This window comes from Coregonus lavaretus (genome assembly GCF_964263955.1).
Source record: "Coregonus lavaretus genome assembly, chromosome: 3".
Classification (NCBI taxonomy): Eukaryota; Metazoa; Chordata; class Actinopteri; order Salmoniformes; family Salmonidae; genus Coregonus; species Coregonus lavaretus.
The window spans coordinates 14,772,418-14,790,787 of NC_139990.1; the positions used below are offsets into that span (position 1 = coordinate 14,772,418).

Below are 18,370 nucleotides of genomic sequence, written 5' to 3' on the forward strand. Positions count from 1 at the left end.
TTCATAGTTTTGATGTCTTCACTATTATTCTACAATGTAGAAAATATTACAAATAAAGAAAAACCCTTGAATCAGTAGGTGTTCTAAAACTTTTGACCGGTAGTGTACAGAGAGATCCATGATGAAAACCTGCTCCAGAGCGCTCAGGACCTCAGACTGGGGCGAAGGTTCACCTTCCAACAGGACAATGACCCTAAGCACACAGCCAAGTCTCTGAATGTCGAGTGGCCCAGCCAGAGCCCGGACTTGAACCTGATCGAACATCTCTGGAGAGACCTGAAAATAGCTGTGCAGCAACACTCCCCATCCAACCTGACAGCGCTTGAGAGGATCTGCAGAGAAGAATGGGAGAAACTCCCCAAATACAGGTGTGCCAAGCTTGTAGCGTCATACCCAAGAAGACTCGAGGCTGTAATCGCTGCCAAAGGTGCTTCAACAAAGTACTGAGTAAAAGGTCTGAATACTTATGTAAATGTGATATTTCCTGTTTTTACTTTGTCATTATGGGTGGGGTATTGTGTGCAGATTGAGGGAAAAAACAATTTAATCAATTTTAGAATAAGGCTGTAACCTAACAAAATGTGGAAAAAGTCAAGGGGTCTGAATACTTTCCGAAGGCACTGTATATAAATATATTTAAAAAAGTGGAATTCTTTATTTCAATATTTTTATAAATATAGCTAGCAACAGAATAAACACATTTTGAATTACATACCTACAGTAGAAAATAGGACAAAAAAATGTTTCATGACGTCAACGTTATTTCTCAAATCCTAATATCGAGCAAAATTACACTCACTGGAGTATCTGACATAGGCTTTGAAAAAGCACCCGTGAGTACCAGTCACGGGAAGTGCTGCAGGCTGCTGGTATGCTTTCTTTCTTGTCTCTATTCAATCCGTATCGTGGAAGTTCAGCATTAATGTGTGGCAATGTTCTCGCGTCAGTGGAGACTGCATTCATGCATATGTCGGCTCAATTGGAAAATTACCTTTACATTTCTATCGCTCAATCTGTAACACTTCAGCGATACAGATTGAATAGAGCCCTTACTTTTTGCCAACACATGGCTAACCTTTGTTTAAACAGCTGCTATTAACAAAAATGTGTTTGGAGTTAACACTTCCTCAAAATAATAAACGATCTACCAAAATGTTCTATGGCTTTTCAGACTGCTATCAGGGGACCTTTTTACTGAAGAATGTGTGTTTATGATTGTGTTTTGCTTTTCATGTATTGTATGATAACGTGTATATGGATGTGAAGTTTAATGTGTATATTGTATTTTGATGTTGAGATGTGTCTGTTACTTGAACTCTGTGAAGCATTTATTTGGGCTGCAATTTCTGACGCTGGTAACTCTAATGAACTTATCCTCTGCAGCAGAGGTAACTCTGGGTCTTCCATTCCTGTGGCGGTCCTCATGAGAGCCAGTTTCATCATAGCGCTTGATGGTTTTTGCGACTGCACTGTACTGTACTGACTGACGTTCATGTCTTAAAGTAATGATGGACTGTCGTTTCTCTTTGCTTATTTGAGCTGTTCTTGCCATAATATGGAATTGGTCTTTTACCAAATAGGGCTATCTTCTGTATACCCCCCCTACCTTGTCACAACACAACTGATTGGCTAAAACACATTAAGAAGGAAAGAAATTCCACAAATTACCTTTTAACAAGGCACACCTGTTAATTGAAATGCATTCCAGGTGACTACCTCATGAAGCTGGTCGAGAGAATGCCAAGAGTGTGCAAAGCTGTCATCAAGGCAAAGGGTGGCTATTTGAAGAATCTCAAATATAACATATTTTGATTTGTTTAACACTTTTTTGGTTACTAGATGATTCCATATGTGTCATTTCATAGTTTTGATGTCTTCACTATTATTCTCCAATGTAGAAAATAGTAAAAAGAAAAGAAAAACCCTTGAATGAGTAGGTGTGTCCAAACTTTTGACTGGTAGTGTATGTTTTTGCCGATGTGGCACTTCCGCATCTGAAGTGAAATGTGACAGAGCTAGAGCGGTGTTTGTCTTCGGACACTACAGACGATTTTATGAGAACGGTTTGGCCTACAAAAACATGTATGGAAGTATATATGGAGACTGTTCAGTGCCAAAACTAAGGGGTTAAATACATGTTTTAAAAAATATTACTGTTTCCTGATCTTTCTTATATATATATATATATATATATATATATCTCAGATATAAGACAGACACCTCAGAACAAACTTCCTTTAGATTTGGTTTTGGGACTATCCACGTAGTGAATCTGTTATTCAATGCTATTGTATGGGCTAATAGCAGTAAAGGGTCTTAAAATTCTAAATCAAATAGCTAAATGGTCCTTGATATAACCTTCTTAAAACAATCCCCCCTGCCCCCGGCTTAGATAGGGCTTAGGACTGTTATGGGATAAGAGAAGGAGAAAAAATCCTTGGCTCTCAATCGAAACATTAGCTCAGAGTAGACTAGAGGGAGTAAACAAAGAATCACATGCACCTCAGATGGATTACAATAACTACTGGCACACTTCCTGAATTGAAAATATCTTTAGAGGCACACACACACACAAAACACTCATTAGCCAGCAGTTGATGCTGGGGCTACACAGTGAGGGGGAGAGTAAGAGGCATGAACAACAATTGGAATCCACAGTTTTCCGATCTCGGAAGGTAAGCAGGGTCGGGCTTGGTTAGTACTTGGAAGACTGCCAGGGAATATCAGGTTCTGTAAGCTTAGGGCGGCAGGTAGCCTAGCAGTTAGAGCGTTGGGCCACTAACCGAAAGGTCACTGGTTAGAATACCCGAGCCGACAAGGTGAAAAGCTGTATGAGCCCTTGAGCAAGGCACTTAACCCTAATTTGCTCCAGAGGCGCTGTACTACTATAGCAGACCCTGTAAAACAACATTTCGCTGCACCTTTTTGTATTTATTTTACCACTATCACAGTCACAGAGCAATTATATATACACACACACTGTACAAGCTTTCAACGTTCAATTACTGCCATGAGCCCTAACTCTGAGAATGTCAGGAATCCAGCGAGACGCCACCGCAAGGCCAGACACCCAGTGGCTACATCCTGAAAGGAGGGACAGGGAGAGAGGGAGGGAGATAGAGAGTGTGTTTGTCAAAGTAAGGAAAACGAGTGCTAGAAAAAAAAGTGCAAGGGAGCAATAGCCAAAGAGCAAGCGGAGAGGGGAAGGAAGGAGGAAAACAAATTAAGGTGAGCGAGAGAGAGATGGGGAAGGAAACGAGTGTGTGATGTTTGCAGTATGACGACGACAAGACAGTTTAAAAATAAAACAAGGCTGGGGTGTGTGTGTGTGTGTGTGGCATTCCATGTCAAGTATAATTAGCTTTTGATGAATGGCATCTGAGGAACTTGCCATGTAGTGCCCATTAGAAAACATGACATGCTTGCTATGGCAAGAAACATCCAGTTCAGGGAAACTGACTTAGACAGGTTCATTAAAACCACTATCTAATTACCTCATGCAAAGAGCATCTAAAGATAGGTCCAAGGCCATAAATGCCTTTTTCACACTACACTGTATGCCTACTGGGTTGACTCAGATCTTTTCTTTTCACATTGTCATTTGCATCATGGCTCCAGCAACTATGGTGGATCCATAACCAGGCCAGTGCAGTACGGCCCATCTCAATAATGCGAAAAAGGGAATAATGGAATCCTTCCATCAGAAACACCCCACAGACAGATTCATTAATGAGTAATCCGGCACACATCTGCAAGGCATCAGCCTAGCTCTCTGGCCTAGCCCCTAGTCATACCCAAATGAACAGACTCTGTTCAATGAAGCATACAAAATATAGAATGTACAAAAATAAATACAACTTTTCAGCTACTTAGCAAAGTGAGCATATCTCTCTCTCTCTCTCATAATTCCTTTGTTCATGGTCCTTTTCAGCTGCAGTGTAAAAAGCTCAAAACATAGCATTACTCGCTGACATGTTGATTGAATCCATAGCAGTCATATGCCAGGGTCATCGGCTAGCTACATTTCTGTTATGGAACAGGTGTGTCTGTAACTTGTGGTCTGGAGAGCTGCTCCAACATGCAATCAGCTCACCTCTCAAGGTCTAGACAGGATCATCATGACCCACAGTTCACTATAGGGAGTGTAGACTGACTGCATCACAACAGCAGTCAATTCTTTATTTTTTCCACATTTTGTTGTTACAGCCTGACTTTAAAATGGATTAAATTGCGATTGTGTCACTGATCTACACACAATACCCCATAATGTCAAAGCAGAATTTTGTTTGTAGAATGAGTTTTTTATTAATAAAAAATGTAAAGCTGAAATGTCTTGAGTCAATAAGTATTCAACTCCTTGGTTATGGGAAGCCTAAATTAGTTCAGGTGTAAAAATGTGCTTAACATATTACGTGTTCAATATTAGTGGTTAACATGATTTTTTTTATGACTACCCCATCTCTGTACCCCACACATACAGATAATTGTAAGGTCCCTCAATTGAGTAGTGAGTTTCAAGCACAGATTCAACCAAACACTAGGGAGGTTTTTCAATGCCTCGCAAAGAAGGGCAGCTATTGGTAGATAGCAGACATATCCCTTTGAGCATGGTGAAGTTATTAATTACACTTTGGATGATGTATCAATGCACCCAGTCAATACTAAGATACAGGCATCCTTCCTAACTCAGTTGCTGGAGAGGAAGGAAACTGCTCAGGGATTTCACCACGAGGAAAATGACTAGTAAATGATCAACAACCAACTTGACAGAGCTTGAAGAATTTTTAAAAGAATAATGTGCAAATATTGTACAATCCATGTGTGCAAAGCTCTTAGACTTACCCAAAAGGACTCAGAGCTGTAATCGCCGCCAAAGTTGCTTCTACAAAGTATTGACTCAGGGGTGTGAATACTTATGTAAATTTGATATTTCTGTATTTCTTTTTAAAAAATTCTAAAAACATGTTTTCACTTTCTCATCATGAGGTATTGTGTGTAGATCGGTGAGAAAAATAAATATTTAATCCATTTTGAATTCACGCTGTAACACAAGTCAAGGGGTATGAACACTTTCTGAAGTGGCCTTCAAGGTTCATTAGCACATGACAAGGAACTGCTTTTATATCTCCTGTCTCCATAGATTTAGTGTGTGTGTGTGTGTGTGTTGTATTGCTACAGGCTCGAACTAAGCACATCTCTTCTTTACCACTTTACTGGCCTTCCAGGACACGTCAGAAGAACTGTGTGCATCGTGTCGCACATGCCGCGACACACACACACATTCATACATACATACATACATACATACATACAACAAGCCTACCTGCAGTTCGGTGGCGGATCCAAAGTAATGTCAGCCAACTCCTTCTGAATTCTGAAATAACGCACAAAAATTAAAATTATATAATTACTTACATGGTCTTGATTCTTACAGCAGATAACTAATATGGAACAAGCATAGCCGCAGGAAGTAGTTTGGGGGGGGGGGGGGGGGGCTATGGGAACAAGATACAGTGGGGAGAACAAGTATTTGATAACCTGCAAAATCGGCAGTGTTTCCTACTTACAAAGCATGTAGAGGTCTGTAATTTTTATCATAGGTACACTTCAACTGTGAGAGACGGAATCTAAAAATTCAGAAAAAAATTTCCAGAAAATCACATTGTATGATTTTTAAGTAATTAATTTGCATTTTATTGCATGACATAAGTATTTGATCACCTACCAACCAGTAAGAATTCCGGCTCTCACAGACCTGTTAGTTTTTCTTTAAGAAGCCCTCCTGTTCTCCACTCATTACCTGTATTAACTGCACCTGTTTGAACTCGTTACCTGTATAAAAGACACCTGTCCACACACTCAATCAAACAGACTCCAACCTCTCCACAATGGCCAAGACCAGAGAGCTGTGTAAGGACATCAGGGATAAAAATATAGACCTGCACAAGGCTGGGATGGGCTACAGGACAATAGGCAAGCAGCTTGGTGAGAAGGCAACAACTGTTGGCGCAATTATTAGAAAATGGAAGAAGTTCAAGATGACGGTCAATCACCCTCGGTCTGGGGCTCCATGCAAGATCTCACCTCGTGGGGCATGAATGATCATGAGGAAGGTGAGGGATCAGCCCAGAACTACACGGCAGGACCTGGTCAATGACCTGAAGAGAGCTGGGACCACAGTCTCAAAGAAAACCATTAGTAACACACTACGCCGTCATGGATTAAAATCCTGCAGCACACGCAAGGTCCTCCTGCTCAAGCCAGCGCATGTCCAGGCCCGTCTGAAGTTTGCCAATGACCATCTGGATGATCCAGAGGAGGAATGGGAGAAGGTCATGTGGTCTGATGAGACAAAAATAGATATTCTTGGTCTAAACTCCACTCGCCGTGTTTGGAGGAAGAAGAAGGATGAGTACAACCCCAAGAACACCATCCCCACCGTGAAGCCTGGAGGTGGAAACATCATTCTTTGGGGATGCTTTTCTGCAAAGGGGACAGGACGACTGCACCATATTGAGGGGAGGATGGATGGGGCCATGTATCGCGAGATCCAACAACCTCCTTCCCTCAGTAAGAGCATTGAAGATGGGTCGTGGCTGGGTCTTCCAGCATGACAACGACCTGAAACACACAGCCAGGGCAACTAAGGAGTGGCTCCGTAAGAAGCATCTCAAGGTCCTGGAGTGGCCTAGCCAGTCTCCAGACCTGAACCCAATAGAAAATCTTTGGAGGGAGCTGAATGTCCGTATTGCCCAGCGACAGCCCCGAAACCTGAAGGATCTGGAGAAGGTCTGTATGGAGGAGTGGGCCAAAATCCCTGCTGCAGTGTGTGCAAACCTGGTCAAGACCTACAGGAAACGTATGATCTCTGTAATTGCAAACAAAGGTTTCTGTACCAAATATTAAGTTCTGCTTTTCTGATGTATCAAATACTTATGTCATGCAATAAAATGCAAATTAATTACTTACAAATCATACAATGTGATTTTCTGGATTTTTGTTTTAGATTCCGTCTCTCACAGTTGAAGTGTACCTATGATAAAAATTACAGACCTCTACATGCTTTGTAAGTAGGAAAACCTGCAAAATCGGCAGTGTATCAAATACTTGTTCTCCCCACTGTACATTTTCATGGCAGACAACCAAAATGTCCAGAAGGCTAATTTTACCAAAGGATCGAGACTGAGATAGTAAAACAGGTTGAGCACAAACATATACAGTTGAAGTCGGAAGTTTACATACACTTAGGTTGGAGTCATGAAAACTCGTTTTTCAACCACTCCACAAATTTCTTGTTAACACACTATCGTTTTGGCAAGTTGGTTAGGACATCTACTTTGTGCATGACACAAGTCATTTTTCCAACAATTGTTTACAGACAGATTATTTCACTTATAATTCACTGTATCACAATTCCAGTAGGTCAGAAGTTGACTGTGTTGACTTCTGACTTGTTGACTTCACTAAGTTGACTGTGCCTTTAAACAGCTTGGAAAATTCTAGAAAATGATGTCATGGCTTTAGAAGCTTATAATAGGCTAATTGACATAATTTGAGTCAATTGGAGGTGTAGCTGTGGATGTATTTCAAGGCCTACCTTCAAACTCAAACTCAGTGCCTCTTTGCTTGACATCATGGGAAAATCAAAAGAAATCAGCCAAGACCTCAGGAAAAAAATAGTAGACCTCGTTCATCCTTGGGAGCAATTCCCAAACGCCTGAAGGTACCACGTTCATCTGTACAAACAATAGTGCGCAAGTATAAACACCATGGGACCACGCAGCCGTCATAGCACTCAGGAAGGAGTGTCTCCTAGAGATGAACGTACTTTGGTGCGAAAAGTGTAAATCATTCCCAGAACAACAGCAAAGGACCTTGTGAAGATGCTGGAGGAAACAGGTACAAAAGTATCTATATCCACAGTAAAACGAGTCCTATATTGACATACAGTGGGGAAAAAAAGTATTTAGTCAGCCACCAATTGTGCAAGTTCTCCCACTTAAAAAGATGAGAGAGGCCTGTAATTTTCATCATAGGTAGATGTCAACTATGACAGACAAAATGAGGGGAAAAAAATCCAGAAAATCACACTGTAGGATTTTTTATGAATTTATTTGGAAATTATGGTGGAAAATAAGTATTTGGTCAATAACAAAAGTTTCTCAATACTTTGTTATATACCCTTTGTTGGCAATGACACAGGTCAAACGTTTTCTGTAAGTCTTCACAAGGTTTTCACACACTGTTGCTGGTATTTTGGCCCATTCCTCCATGCAGATCTCCTCTAGAGCAGTGATGGGGGCTGTCACTGGGCAACACAGACTTTCAACTCCCTCCAAAGATTTTCTATTGGGTTGAGATCTGGAGACTGGCTAGGCCACTCCAGGACCTTGAAATGCTTCTTACGAAGCCACTCCTTCGTTGCCCGGGCGGTGTGTTTGGGATCATTGTCATGCTGAAAGACCCAGCCACGTTTCATCTTCAATGCCCTTGCTGATGGAAGGAGGTTTTCACTCAAAATCTCACGATACATGGCCCCATTCATTCTTTCTTTTACACGGATCAGTCGTCCTGGTCCCTTTGCAGAAAAACAGCCCCAAAGCATGATGTTTCCACCCCCATTCTTCACAGTAGGTATGGTGTTCTTTGGATGCAACTCAGCATTCTTTGTCCTCCAAACACGACGAGTTGAGTTTTTACCAAAAAGTTATATTTTGGTTTCATCTGACCATATGACATTCTCCCAATCCTCTTCTGGATCATCTAAATGCACTCTAGCAAACTTCAGACGGGCCTGGACATGTACTGGCTTAAGCAAGGGGACACGTCTGGCACTGCAGGATTTGAGTCCCTGGCGGCGTAGTGTGTTACTGATGGTAGGCTTTGTTACTTTGGTCCCAGCTCTCTGCAGGTCATTCACTAGGTCCCCCCGTGTGGTTCTGGGATTTTTGCTCACCGTTCTTGTGATCATTTTGACCCCACGGGGTGAGATCTTGCGTGGAGCCCCAGATCGAGGGAGATTATCAGTGGACTTGTATGTCTTCCATTTCCTAATAATTGCTCCCACAGTTGATTTCTTCAAACCAAGCTGCTTACCTATTGCAGATTCAGTCTTCCCAGCCTGGTGCAGGTCTACAATTTTGTTTCTGGTGTCCTTTGACAGCTCTTTGGTCTTGGCCATAGTGGAGTTTGGAGTGTGACTGTTTGAGGTTGTGGACAGGTGTCTTTTATACTGATAACAAGTTCAAACAGGTGCCATTAATACAGGTAACGAGTGGAGGACAGAGGAGCCTCTTAAAGAAGAAGTTACAGGTCTGTGAGAGCCAGAAATCTTGCTTGTTTGTAGGTGACCAAATACTTATTTTCCACCATAATTTGCAAATAAATTCATAAAAAATCCTACAATGTGATTTTCTGCATTTCTTTTCTCAATTTGTCTGTCATAGTTGACGTGTACCTATGATGAAAATTACAGGCCTCTCATCTTTTTAAGTGGGAGAACTTGCACAATTGGTGGCTGACTAAATACTTTTTTCCCCCACTGTAACCTGAAAGGCCGCTCAGCAAGGAAGAAGCCACTGCTCCAAAACCGCCATAAAAAATCCAGACTACGGTTTGCAACTGCACATGGGGACAAAGATCGTACTTTTTGGAGAAATGTCCTCTGGTCTGATGAAACAAAAATACAACTGTTTGGCCATAATGAACATCGTTATGTTCGGAGGAAAAAGGGGTTGGCTTGCAAGCCGAAGAACACCAACCCAACCGTGAAGCACGGGGGTGGCAGCATCATGCTGTGGGGGTGCTTTGCTGCAAGAGGGACTTCTGCACTTCACAAAATAGATGGCATCATGAGGAAGGAAAATGATGTGGATATATTGAAGCAACATCTCAAGACATCAGTCAGGAAGTTAAAGCTTGGTCGCAAATGGGTCTTCCAAATGGACAATGACCCCAAGCATACTTCCAAAGTTGTGGCAAAATGGCTTAAGGACAACAAAGTCAAGGTATTGGAGTGGCCATCATAAAGCCCTGACCTCAATCCTATAGAAAATGTGTGGGCAGAACTGAAAAAGCGTGTGCTAGCAAGGAGGCCTACAAACCTGACTCAGTTACACCAGCTCTGTCAGGAGGAATGGGCCAAAATTCACCCAACATATTGTGGGAAGCTTGTGGAAGGCTACCCGAAACGTTTGACCCAAGTTAAACCATTTAAAGGCAATGCTACCAAATACTAATTGAGTGTATGTAAACTTCTGACCCACTGGGAATGTGATGAAAGAAATAAAAGCTGAAATAAATCTCTCTCTACTATTATTCTGACATTTCACATTCTTAACATAAAGTGGTGATCCTAACTGACCTAAAACAGGGAATTTTTACTAGGATTAAATGTCAGGAATTGTGAAAAACTGAGTTTAAATATATTTGGCTAAGGTGTATGTAAACTTCCGACTTCAACTGTACATTAACTCCACTGTGCATTTTCTTTTAGCTTTCCTCTTACCACAATTTCACAATAAAAACTTCAAGTTAATATTCAAATTAGTTAGTCATCCAATGAATCATAGGTTATTTAAAGTTTATGACAACCGTGCACTGAAGATGGTTGAGAACAATTTAAAACGGTCAAAAAATATTTATATACACAACAGAATTCAGAAAATGGTCCACTGCAAATCAAACACAGTGACGCGCCAGTCAATGATCAAATCAAATCAAATTTTATTTGTCACATGCGCAGAATACAACAGGTGTAGACCTTACAGTGAAATGCTTACTTACAAGCCCTTAACCAACAATGCAGTTTTAAGAAAGAATACAACAAAAATCACAAACAAATACAATATAAAATAATATGAAATAAAAGTAACAAATAATTAAAGAGTAGCAGTAAAAATAACAATAGCGAGGCATTTACATGGGGTACCGAGTCAATGTGCGGGGGCACCGGTTAGTAGAGGTAATTGAGGTAATATGTACATGCAGGCAGAGTTATTAAAGTGACTATGCGTATAACTGCAAATAGTCTGGGTAGCCATTTGATTAGATGTTCAGGAGTTTTATGGCTTGAGGGTAGAAGCTGTTTAGAAGCCTCTTGGACCTAGACTTGGCGCTCCGGTACCGCTTGCCGTGCGGTAGCAGAGAGAACAGTCTATGACTAGGGTGGCTGGAGTCTGACCATTTTTAGGGCCTTCCTCTGACACCGCCTGGTATAGAGGTCCTGGATGGCAGGAAGCTTGGCCCCAGTGATGTACTGGGCCGTACGCACTACGCTCTGTAGTGCCTTGCGGTCGGAGGCCGAGCAGTTGCCATACCAGGCAGTGATGCAACCAGTCAGGATGCTCTCGATGGTGCAGCTGTAGAACCTTTTGAGGATGAGGAACCATGCCAAATCTTTTCAGTCTCCTTAGGGGGAATAGGTTTGGTTGTGCCCTCTTCACGACTGTCTTGGTGTGCTTGGACCATGTTAGTTTGTTGGTGATGTGGACACCAAGGAACTTAAAGCTCTCAACCTGCTCCACTACAGCCCCGTCAACGAGAATGGGGGCGTGCTCGGTCCTCTTTTTTTTCCTGTAGTCCACAATCATCTCCTTTGTCTTGATCACATTGAGGGAGAGGTTGTTGTCCTGGCACCACACGGCCAGGTCTCTGACCTCCTCCCTATAGGCTGTCTCGTCGTTGTCGGTGATCAGGCCTACCACTGTTGTGTCATCGGCAAACTTAATTATGGTGTTGGAGTCAAGAGTGGCTGCATCGTGAGCTACTGTATTACAAAATATCAACTCAATGAAACATTGTATTTATTTCACAGCCACAGCAACAATTAGCCTAGTCCTTACCTTTTGGCGCTGGTGGAGAGGAGTTTGGAGGTCTTGCTCATGCTGGCTTTGCTTTCTGCTCGTTTCTTAGGCACGTTTTTTTCTAACTGCTGATGAGTTGAGGAAGAAGAACTTATGCTGGCACGCGAATCCTCATCCGACATACCGATCTGTACAGACAAAAACAAAAAGCAAAATTCAGGCTACAGAAAAACAACAAACACACCTAAGATCTAAACCCCCCAGCTCAGCAGCACTGCCAATTTTCAATGTATACTATCAATAACAAGCGGCAACAATGAGACCTTTAGCCTAACTAAAGACTAGGCTCCAACCAACGATGGGTTCATCGGTTTACAGACTCAATTCAATATGAACTTATCCTGCTTATAGTCAAATAATTATCCCCAGTCTTTCTTAAGGCTCTAAGAGATTAACCTACTGACCTTATGCTAATGTTTGCACTGAAGCGTTATTTTAGCTGGGTTGTGCTACAACAAAGGAGCACACTCTTATTGTGAAATGGTTACATTTCATTACAGCCAAATAAGAACAGCGAGGGGGTTGCCTATTGCCCTCAATGTATTAAATAGCCCAATGTAGCCTAAAATGGATTGGGCAATGCCAATGTCTTATTCGTTTGGGGAACCTTCCTCATTCCCACTGAGTGAGTATTCATTGACTTGATGAAACTTTCACTTTGAAATCAGACGCTCTTCAATCAAATACCCATAAAAGAATATGCCGAATATTTATGCCAAATTAGTGGAATCTGTAGACCGAAGCCAATGTGTTTTACAATTCGATGTTATATTGGCATCTTTATCCCTCGACAGGCAGCTAAAGCTGATCTCAGTCCAGTCATTAGGACGGACCATTTTCAATTTCCCCCGACGGCTAGATCCTATCCACCGTCGAGATCCAAATGTCGACCCCCCCCAGACAATACAATATGGATACATATTTCACGATATTTTAAAAACATTTAGTGTTAGATAGGCCCACCTTTCTTTGTGTCTGTGAGTGCCTCCGTCGCCTGGACGCGTGCCTTTTGCCTCTCGCAGAGCGGAAGTGTGGGTGCAACAGCAGAGGCAGCAGCAGACGAAGCTACGGTTAATCCAGGGCAATGGATTCCCTCTCGCTTGGGCACACTCGATGACAACGTGAAATTGAGAGCTAGCTGCACACTACTCTAAAATTGGAAAAGAGCGAGTTTATTCAAACAGACCATTGTGGACATAAGCCTACACACTGAACAAAAATATAAACGCAACATGCAACAATTTCAAAGATTTTACTGAGTTACAGTTCATAGAAATCAGTCAATTTAAATAAATAAATTAGGCCCCAATCTATTGATTTCACATAACTGGGAATCCAGATATGCATCTGTTGGTCACAGATACCTTTAAAAAAAGGTAGGGGTGTGGATCAGAAAACCAGTCATTATCTGGTGTGCCACTACTTGCCCCATGCAGCGCGAAACATTTCCTTTGCATAGAGTTGATCAGACTGTTAATTGTAGCCTGTGGAATGTTGTCCCACTACTCTTCAATGGCTATGCGAAGTTGCTGGATGTTGGCGGGAACTGGAACACACTGTCTGTCGTACACGTCAATCCAGAGCATCCATAACATGCTCAATGTGTGACATGTCTGGTGAGTATGCAGGCCATGGAAGAACTGGGACATTTTCAGCTTCCAGGAATTGTGTACAGATCCTTGCGACATGGGGCTGTGCATTATCATGCTGAAACAAGAGGTGATGGTGGCGGATGAATGGCAAGACAATGAGCCTCAGGATCTCGTCACAGTATCTCTGTGCATTCAAATTGCCATCGATAAAATGTAATTGTTTTTGTTGTCCGTAGCTTATGCCTGCCCATACCATAACCCCACCGCCACCATGGGGCACTCTGTTCCCAATGTTGACATCAGCAAACCGCTCGCCCACACGACACCATACACGCTGTCTGCCATCTGCCCAGTACAGTTGAAACTGGGATTCATCCATGAAGAGCACACTTTTCCAGCGTGCCAGTGGTCATTGAAGGTGAGCGTTTGCCCACTGAAGTCGGTTTGGACGCCGAACTGCAGTCAGATCAAGACCCTGGTGAAGACGACGAGTACGCAGATGAGCTTCCCTGAGACGGTTTCTGACAGTTTGTGCAGAAATTCTTCGGTTGTGCAAACCCAGTTTCATCAGCTGTCCGGGTGGCTGGTCTCAGACAATCCCACAGGTGAAGAAGCCGGATGTGGAGGTCCTGGGCTGGCGTGGTTACACATGGTCTGCGGTTGTGAGGCCGGTTGGATGTACTGCCAAATTCTCTAAAACGACATTGGTAGAGAAATGACATTAAATGATATTGCAACAGCTCTGGTGGACATTCCTGCAGTCAGCATGCCAATTGCATGCTCCCTCAAAACTTGAGACATCTGTGGCATTGTGTTGTGTGACAAAACTGCCCATTTTAGAGTGGCATTTTATTGTCCCAAGCACAAGGTGCACCTGTGTAATGATCGTCCTGTTTAATCAGATTCTTGATTTGCCACACCTGTCAGGTGGATGGATTATCTTTGCAAAGGAGAAATGCTCACTAACAGGGATGTAAACAAATATGTGCACAGAATTTGAGAGAAATAAGGTTTTTGTGTTTTATTTCAGCTCATGAAACCAACACTTTACATGTTGAATTTATATTTTTGTTCAGTGTGTGTGTGTGTGTATGTATGTATGTACAGTGGGGAAAAAAAGTATTTAGTCAGCCACCAATTGTGCAAGTTCTCCCACTTAAAAAGATGAGAGAGGCCTGTAATTTTCATCATATGTATACGTCAACTATGACAGACAAATTGAGAAAAAAAATTCCAGAAAATCACATTGTATGATTTTTAATGAATTTATTTGCAAATTATGGTGGAAAATAAGTATTTGGTCACCTACAAACAAGCAAGATTTCTGGCTCTCACAGACCTGTAACTTCTTCTTTAAGAGGCTCCTCTGTCCTCCACTCGTTACCTGTATTAATGGCACCTGTTTGAACTCGTTATCAGTATAAAATACACCTGTCCACAACCTCAAACAGTCACACTCCAAACTCCACTATGGCCAAGACCAAAGAGCTGTCAAAGGACACCAGAAACAAAATTGTAGAACTGCACCAGGCTGGGAAGACTGAATCTGCAATAGGTAAGCGGCTTGGTTTGAAGAAATCAACTGTGGGAGCAATTATTAGGAAATGGAAGACATACAAGACCACTGATAATCTCCCTCGATCTGGGGCTCCACGCAAGATCTCACCCCGTGGGGTCAAAATGATCACAAGAACGGTGAGCAAAAATCCCAGAACCACACGGGGGGACCTAGTGAATGACCTGCAGAGAGCTGGGACCAAAGTAACAAAGCCTACCATCAGTAACACACTACGCCGCCAGGGACTCAAATCCTGCAGTGCCAGACGTGTCCCCCTGCTTAAGCCAGTACATGTCCAGGCCCGTCTGAAGTTTGCTAGAGTGCATTTGGATGATCCAGAAGAGGATTGGGAGAATGTCATATGGTCAGATGAAACCAAAATATAACTTTTTGGTAAAAACTCAACTCGTCGTGTTTGGAGGACAAAGAATGCTGAGTTGCATCCAAAGAACACCATACCTACTGTGAAGCATGGGGGTGGAAACATCATGCTTTGGGGCTGTTTTTCTGCAAAGGGACCAGGACGACTGATCCGTGTAAAGGAAAGAATGAATGGGGCCATGTATCGTGAGATTTTGAGTGAAAACCTCCTTCCATCAGCAAGGGCATTGAAGATGAAACGTGGCTGGGTCTTTCAGCATGACAATGATCCCAAACACACCGCCCGGGCAACGAAGGAGTGACTTCGTAAGAAGCATTTCAAGGTCCTGGAGTGGCCTAGCCAGTCTCCAGATCTCAACCCCATAGAAAATCTTTGGAGGGAGTTGAAAGTCTGTGTTGCCCAGCGACAGCCCCAAAACATCACTGCTCTAGAGGAGATCTACATGGAGGAATGGACCAAAATACCAGCAACAGTGTGTGAAAACCTTGTGAAGACTTACAGAAAACGTTTGACCTGTGTCATTGCCAACAAAGGGTATATAACAAAGTATTGAGAAACTTTTGTTATTGACCAAATACTTATTTTCCACCATCATTTGCAAATAAATTCATTAAAAATCCTACAATGTGATTTTCTGGAGAAAAAAATTCTCATTTTGTCTGTCATAGTTGACGTGTACCTATGATGGAAATTACAGGCCTCTCTCATCTTTTTAAGTGCGAGAACTTGCACAATTGGTGGCTGACTAAATACTTTTTTCCCCCACTGTGTATATATATATATATATATATATATATATATATATTCAGTACATTGTAATACTTCTGACAGCCAACCTTTTAATTCTACCCATAACTTTTGGACTTTATAGCATTCCCAGAAGGCATGGATTATTGAGTCATTGTTAGTTTTACACTTAAGACATGACTCTGCCGTTGTGCTGTAGAATTTGTGAATTTTGTCCCTTGTGTAATAAATTCTATACATTAGTTTATACTGGATTAAGCGTAAATTAACTGTAATTTTGTTAGTTATGTTCCAACACTACATCCATCTTGTGCCAATGTTAGTTATTTTTAAGTCATGGTTCCAATAGTTTAAACATTTTTCTAAGAGATTGTCAGTTGGATAGGCTTTCTGCAAGGTTTTATATACAGTACCAGTCAAAAGTTTGGACACACCTACTCATTCAAGGGTTTTTCTTTATTTTTACTATTTTCTACATTGTAGAATAATAGTGAAGACATCAAAACTATGAAATAACACATATGGAATCATGTAGTAACCAAAGAAGTGTTAAACAAATCAAAATATATTTTAAAGTAGCCACCCTTTGCCTTGATGACAGCTTTGCACACTCTTGGCATTCTCTTAACCAGCTTCATGAGGTAGTCACCTGGATTGCATTTCAATTAACAGGTGTGCCTTGTTAAAAGTTAATTTGTGGAATTTATTTCCTTCTTGAGCCAATCAGTTGTGTTGTGACAAGGTAGGGGTGGTATACAGAAGATGGCCCTATTTGGTAAAAGACCAAGTCCATATTATGGCAAGAACAGCTCAAATAAGCAAAGAGAAACGACAGTCCATCATTACTTTAAGACATGAAGGTCAGTCAATCCAGAAAATGTCAATGACTTTGAAAGTTTCTTCAAGTGCAGTCGCAAAAACCATCAACTGCTATGATGAATCTGGCTCTCATGAGGACCGCCACAGGAAAGGAAGACCCAGAGTTATCTCTGCTGCAGAGGATAAGTTCATTAGAGTTACCAGCCTCAGAAATTGCAGCCCAAACAAATGCTTCACAGAGTTCAAGTAACAGACACATCTCAACATCAACTGTTCAGAGGAGACTGCGTGAATCAGGCCTTAATGGTCGAATTGTTGCAAAGAAACCACTACTAAAGGACACCAATGAGAAGAAGAGACTTGCTTGAGCCAAGAAACACAAGCAATGGACATTAGACTGGTGGAAATCTGTCCTTTGGTCTGATGAGTCCAAATTTGAGATTTTTGGTTCCAACCGCTGTGTCTTTGTGAGATGCAGAGTAGGTGAACGGATGATCTCCACATGTGTGGTTCCCACCGTGAAGCATGGAAGAGGAGGTGTGATGGTGTGGGGGTGCTTTGCTGGTGACACTGTCTGATTTATTTAGAATTCAAGGCAAACTTAACCAGCATGGCTACCACAGCATTCTGCAGCGATGCACCATCCCATCTGGTTTGCGCTTAGTGGGACTATCATTTGTTTTTCAACAGGACAATGACCCAAAACACACCTCCAGGCTGTGTAAGGGCTATTTGACCAAGAATGAGAGTGATGGACTGATGCATCAGATGACCTAGCCTCCACAATCACCTGACCTCAACCCAATTGAGATGGTTTGTTTTGATGAGTTGGACCGCAGAGTGAAGTAAAAGCAGCCAATAAGTGCTCAGCATATGTGGGAACTCCTTCAAGACTGTTGGAAAAGTATTCCAGGTGAAGCTGGTTGAGAGAATGCCAAGAGTGTGCAAAGCTGTCATCAAGGCAAAGGGTGGCTACTTTGAAGAATCTCAAATATGAAATATATTTTGATTTGTTTAACACTTTTTTGGTTACTACATGATTCCATATGTTATTTCATAGTTTTGATGTCTTCACTATTATTCTACAAAGTAGAAAATAGCAAAAATAAAGAAAAACCCTTGAATGAGTAGGTATGTCCAACCTTTTGACTGGTACTGTATATAATGCAGAGGAGGCTGGTGGGAGGAGTTATAGGAGGACAGGCTCATTGTAATTGCTGGAATGGAATTAATGGAACGGAATCAAACGTGGTTTCCATATCTTTGTGTTTGATACCATTCCATTTATTCCATTCCAGCCATTACAATGAGCCATCCTCCTATAGCTCCTCCCACCAGCCTCCACTGATATAATGTTATGTGCTCAATACATCATGAAAAAGTGAAGTCACCAGAAACTCCCAATAAT

The 18,370-nt window shown here is 41.9% G+C and overlaps 1 protein-coding gene across 2 annotated transcripts in view; it reads right to left on the reverse strand.

The window, feature by feature from the left end:
- The window catches only part of LOC311117474 (ubiquitin-conjugating enzyme E2 E2-like), an 85,471-nt gene that overhangs the window by 18,013 nt on the left and 49,088 nt on the right, over positions 1-18,370 (reverse strand). Inside the window, exons 1-3 of one of the 2 annotated variants that reach the window (XM_084157527.1) lie at positions 12,828-13,246; positions 11,844-11,992; positions 5,324-5,374 (exon numbers count right to left, since the gene is read on the reverse strand). The exons of the other annotated variant lie outside the window; for it this stretch is intronic. Of the exons in view, the coding sequence (XP_084013653.1) occupies positions 5,324-5,374; positions 11,844-11,986 (194 nt within the window). The 5' untranslated portion in view covers positions 11,987-11,992; positions 12,828-13,246. Of the gene's footprint in view, positions 1-5,323; positions 5,375-11,843; positions 11,993-12,827; positions 13,247-18,370 lie in introns of those variants that run through there. 2 annotated transcript variants of the gene reach the window in all.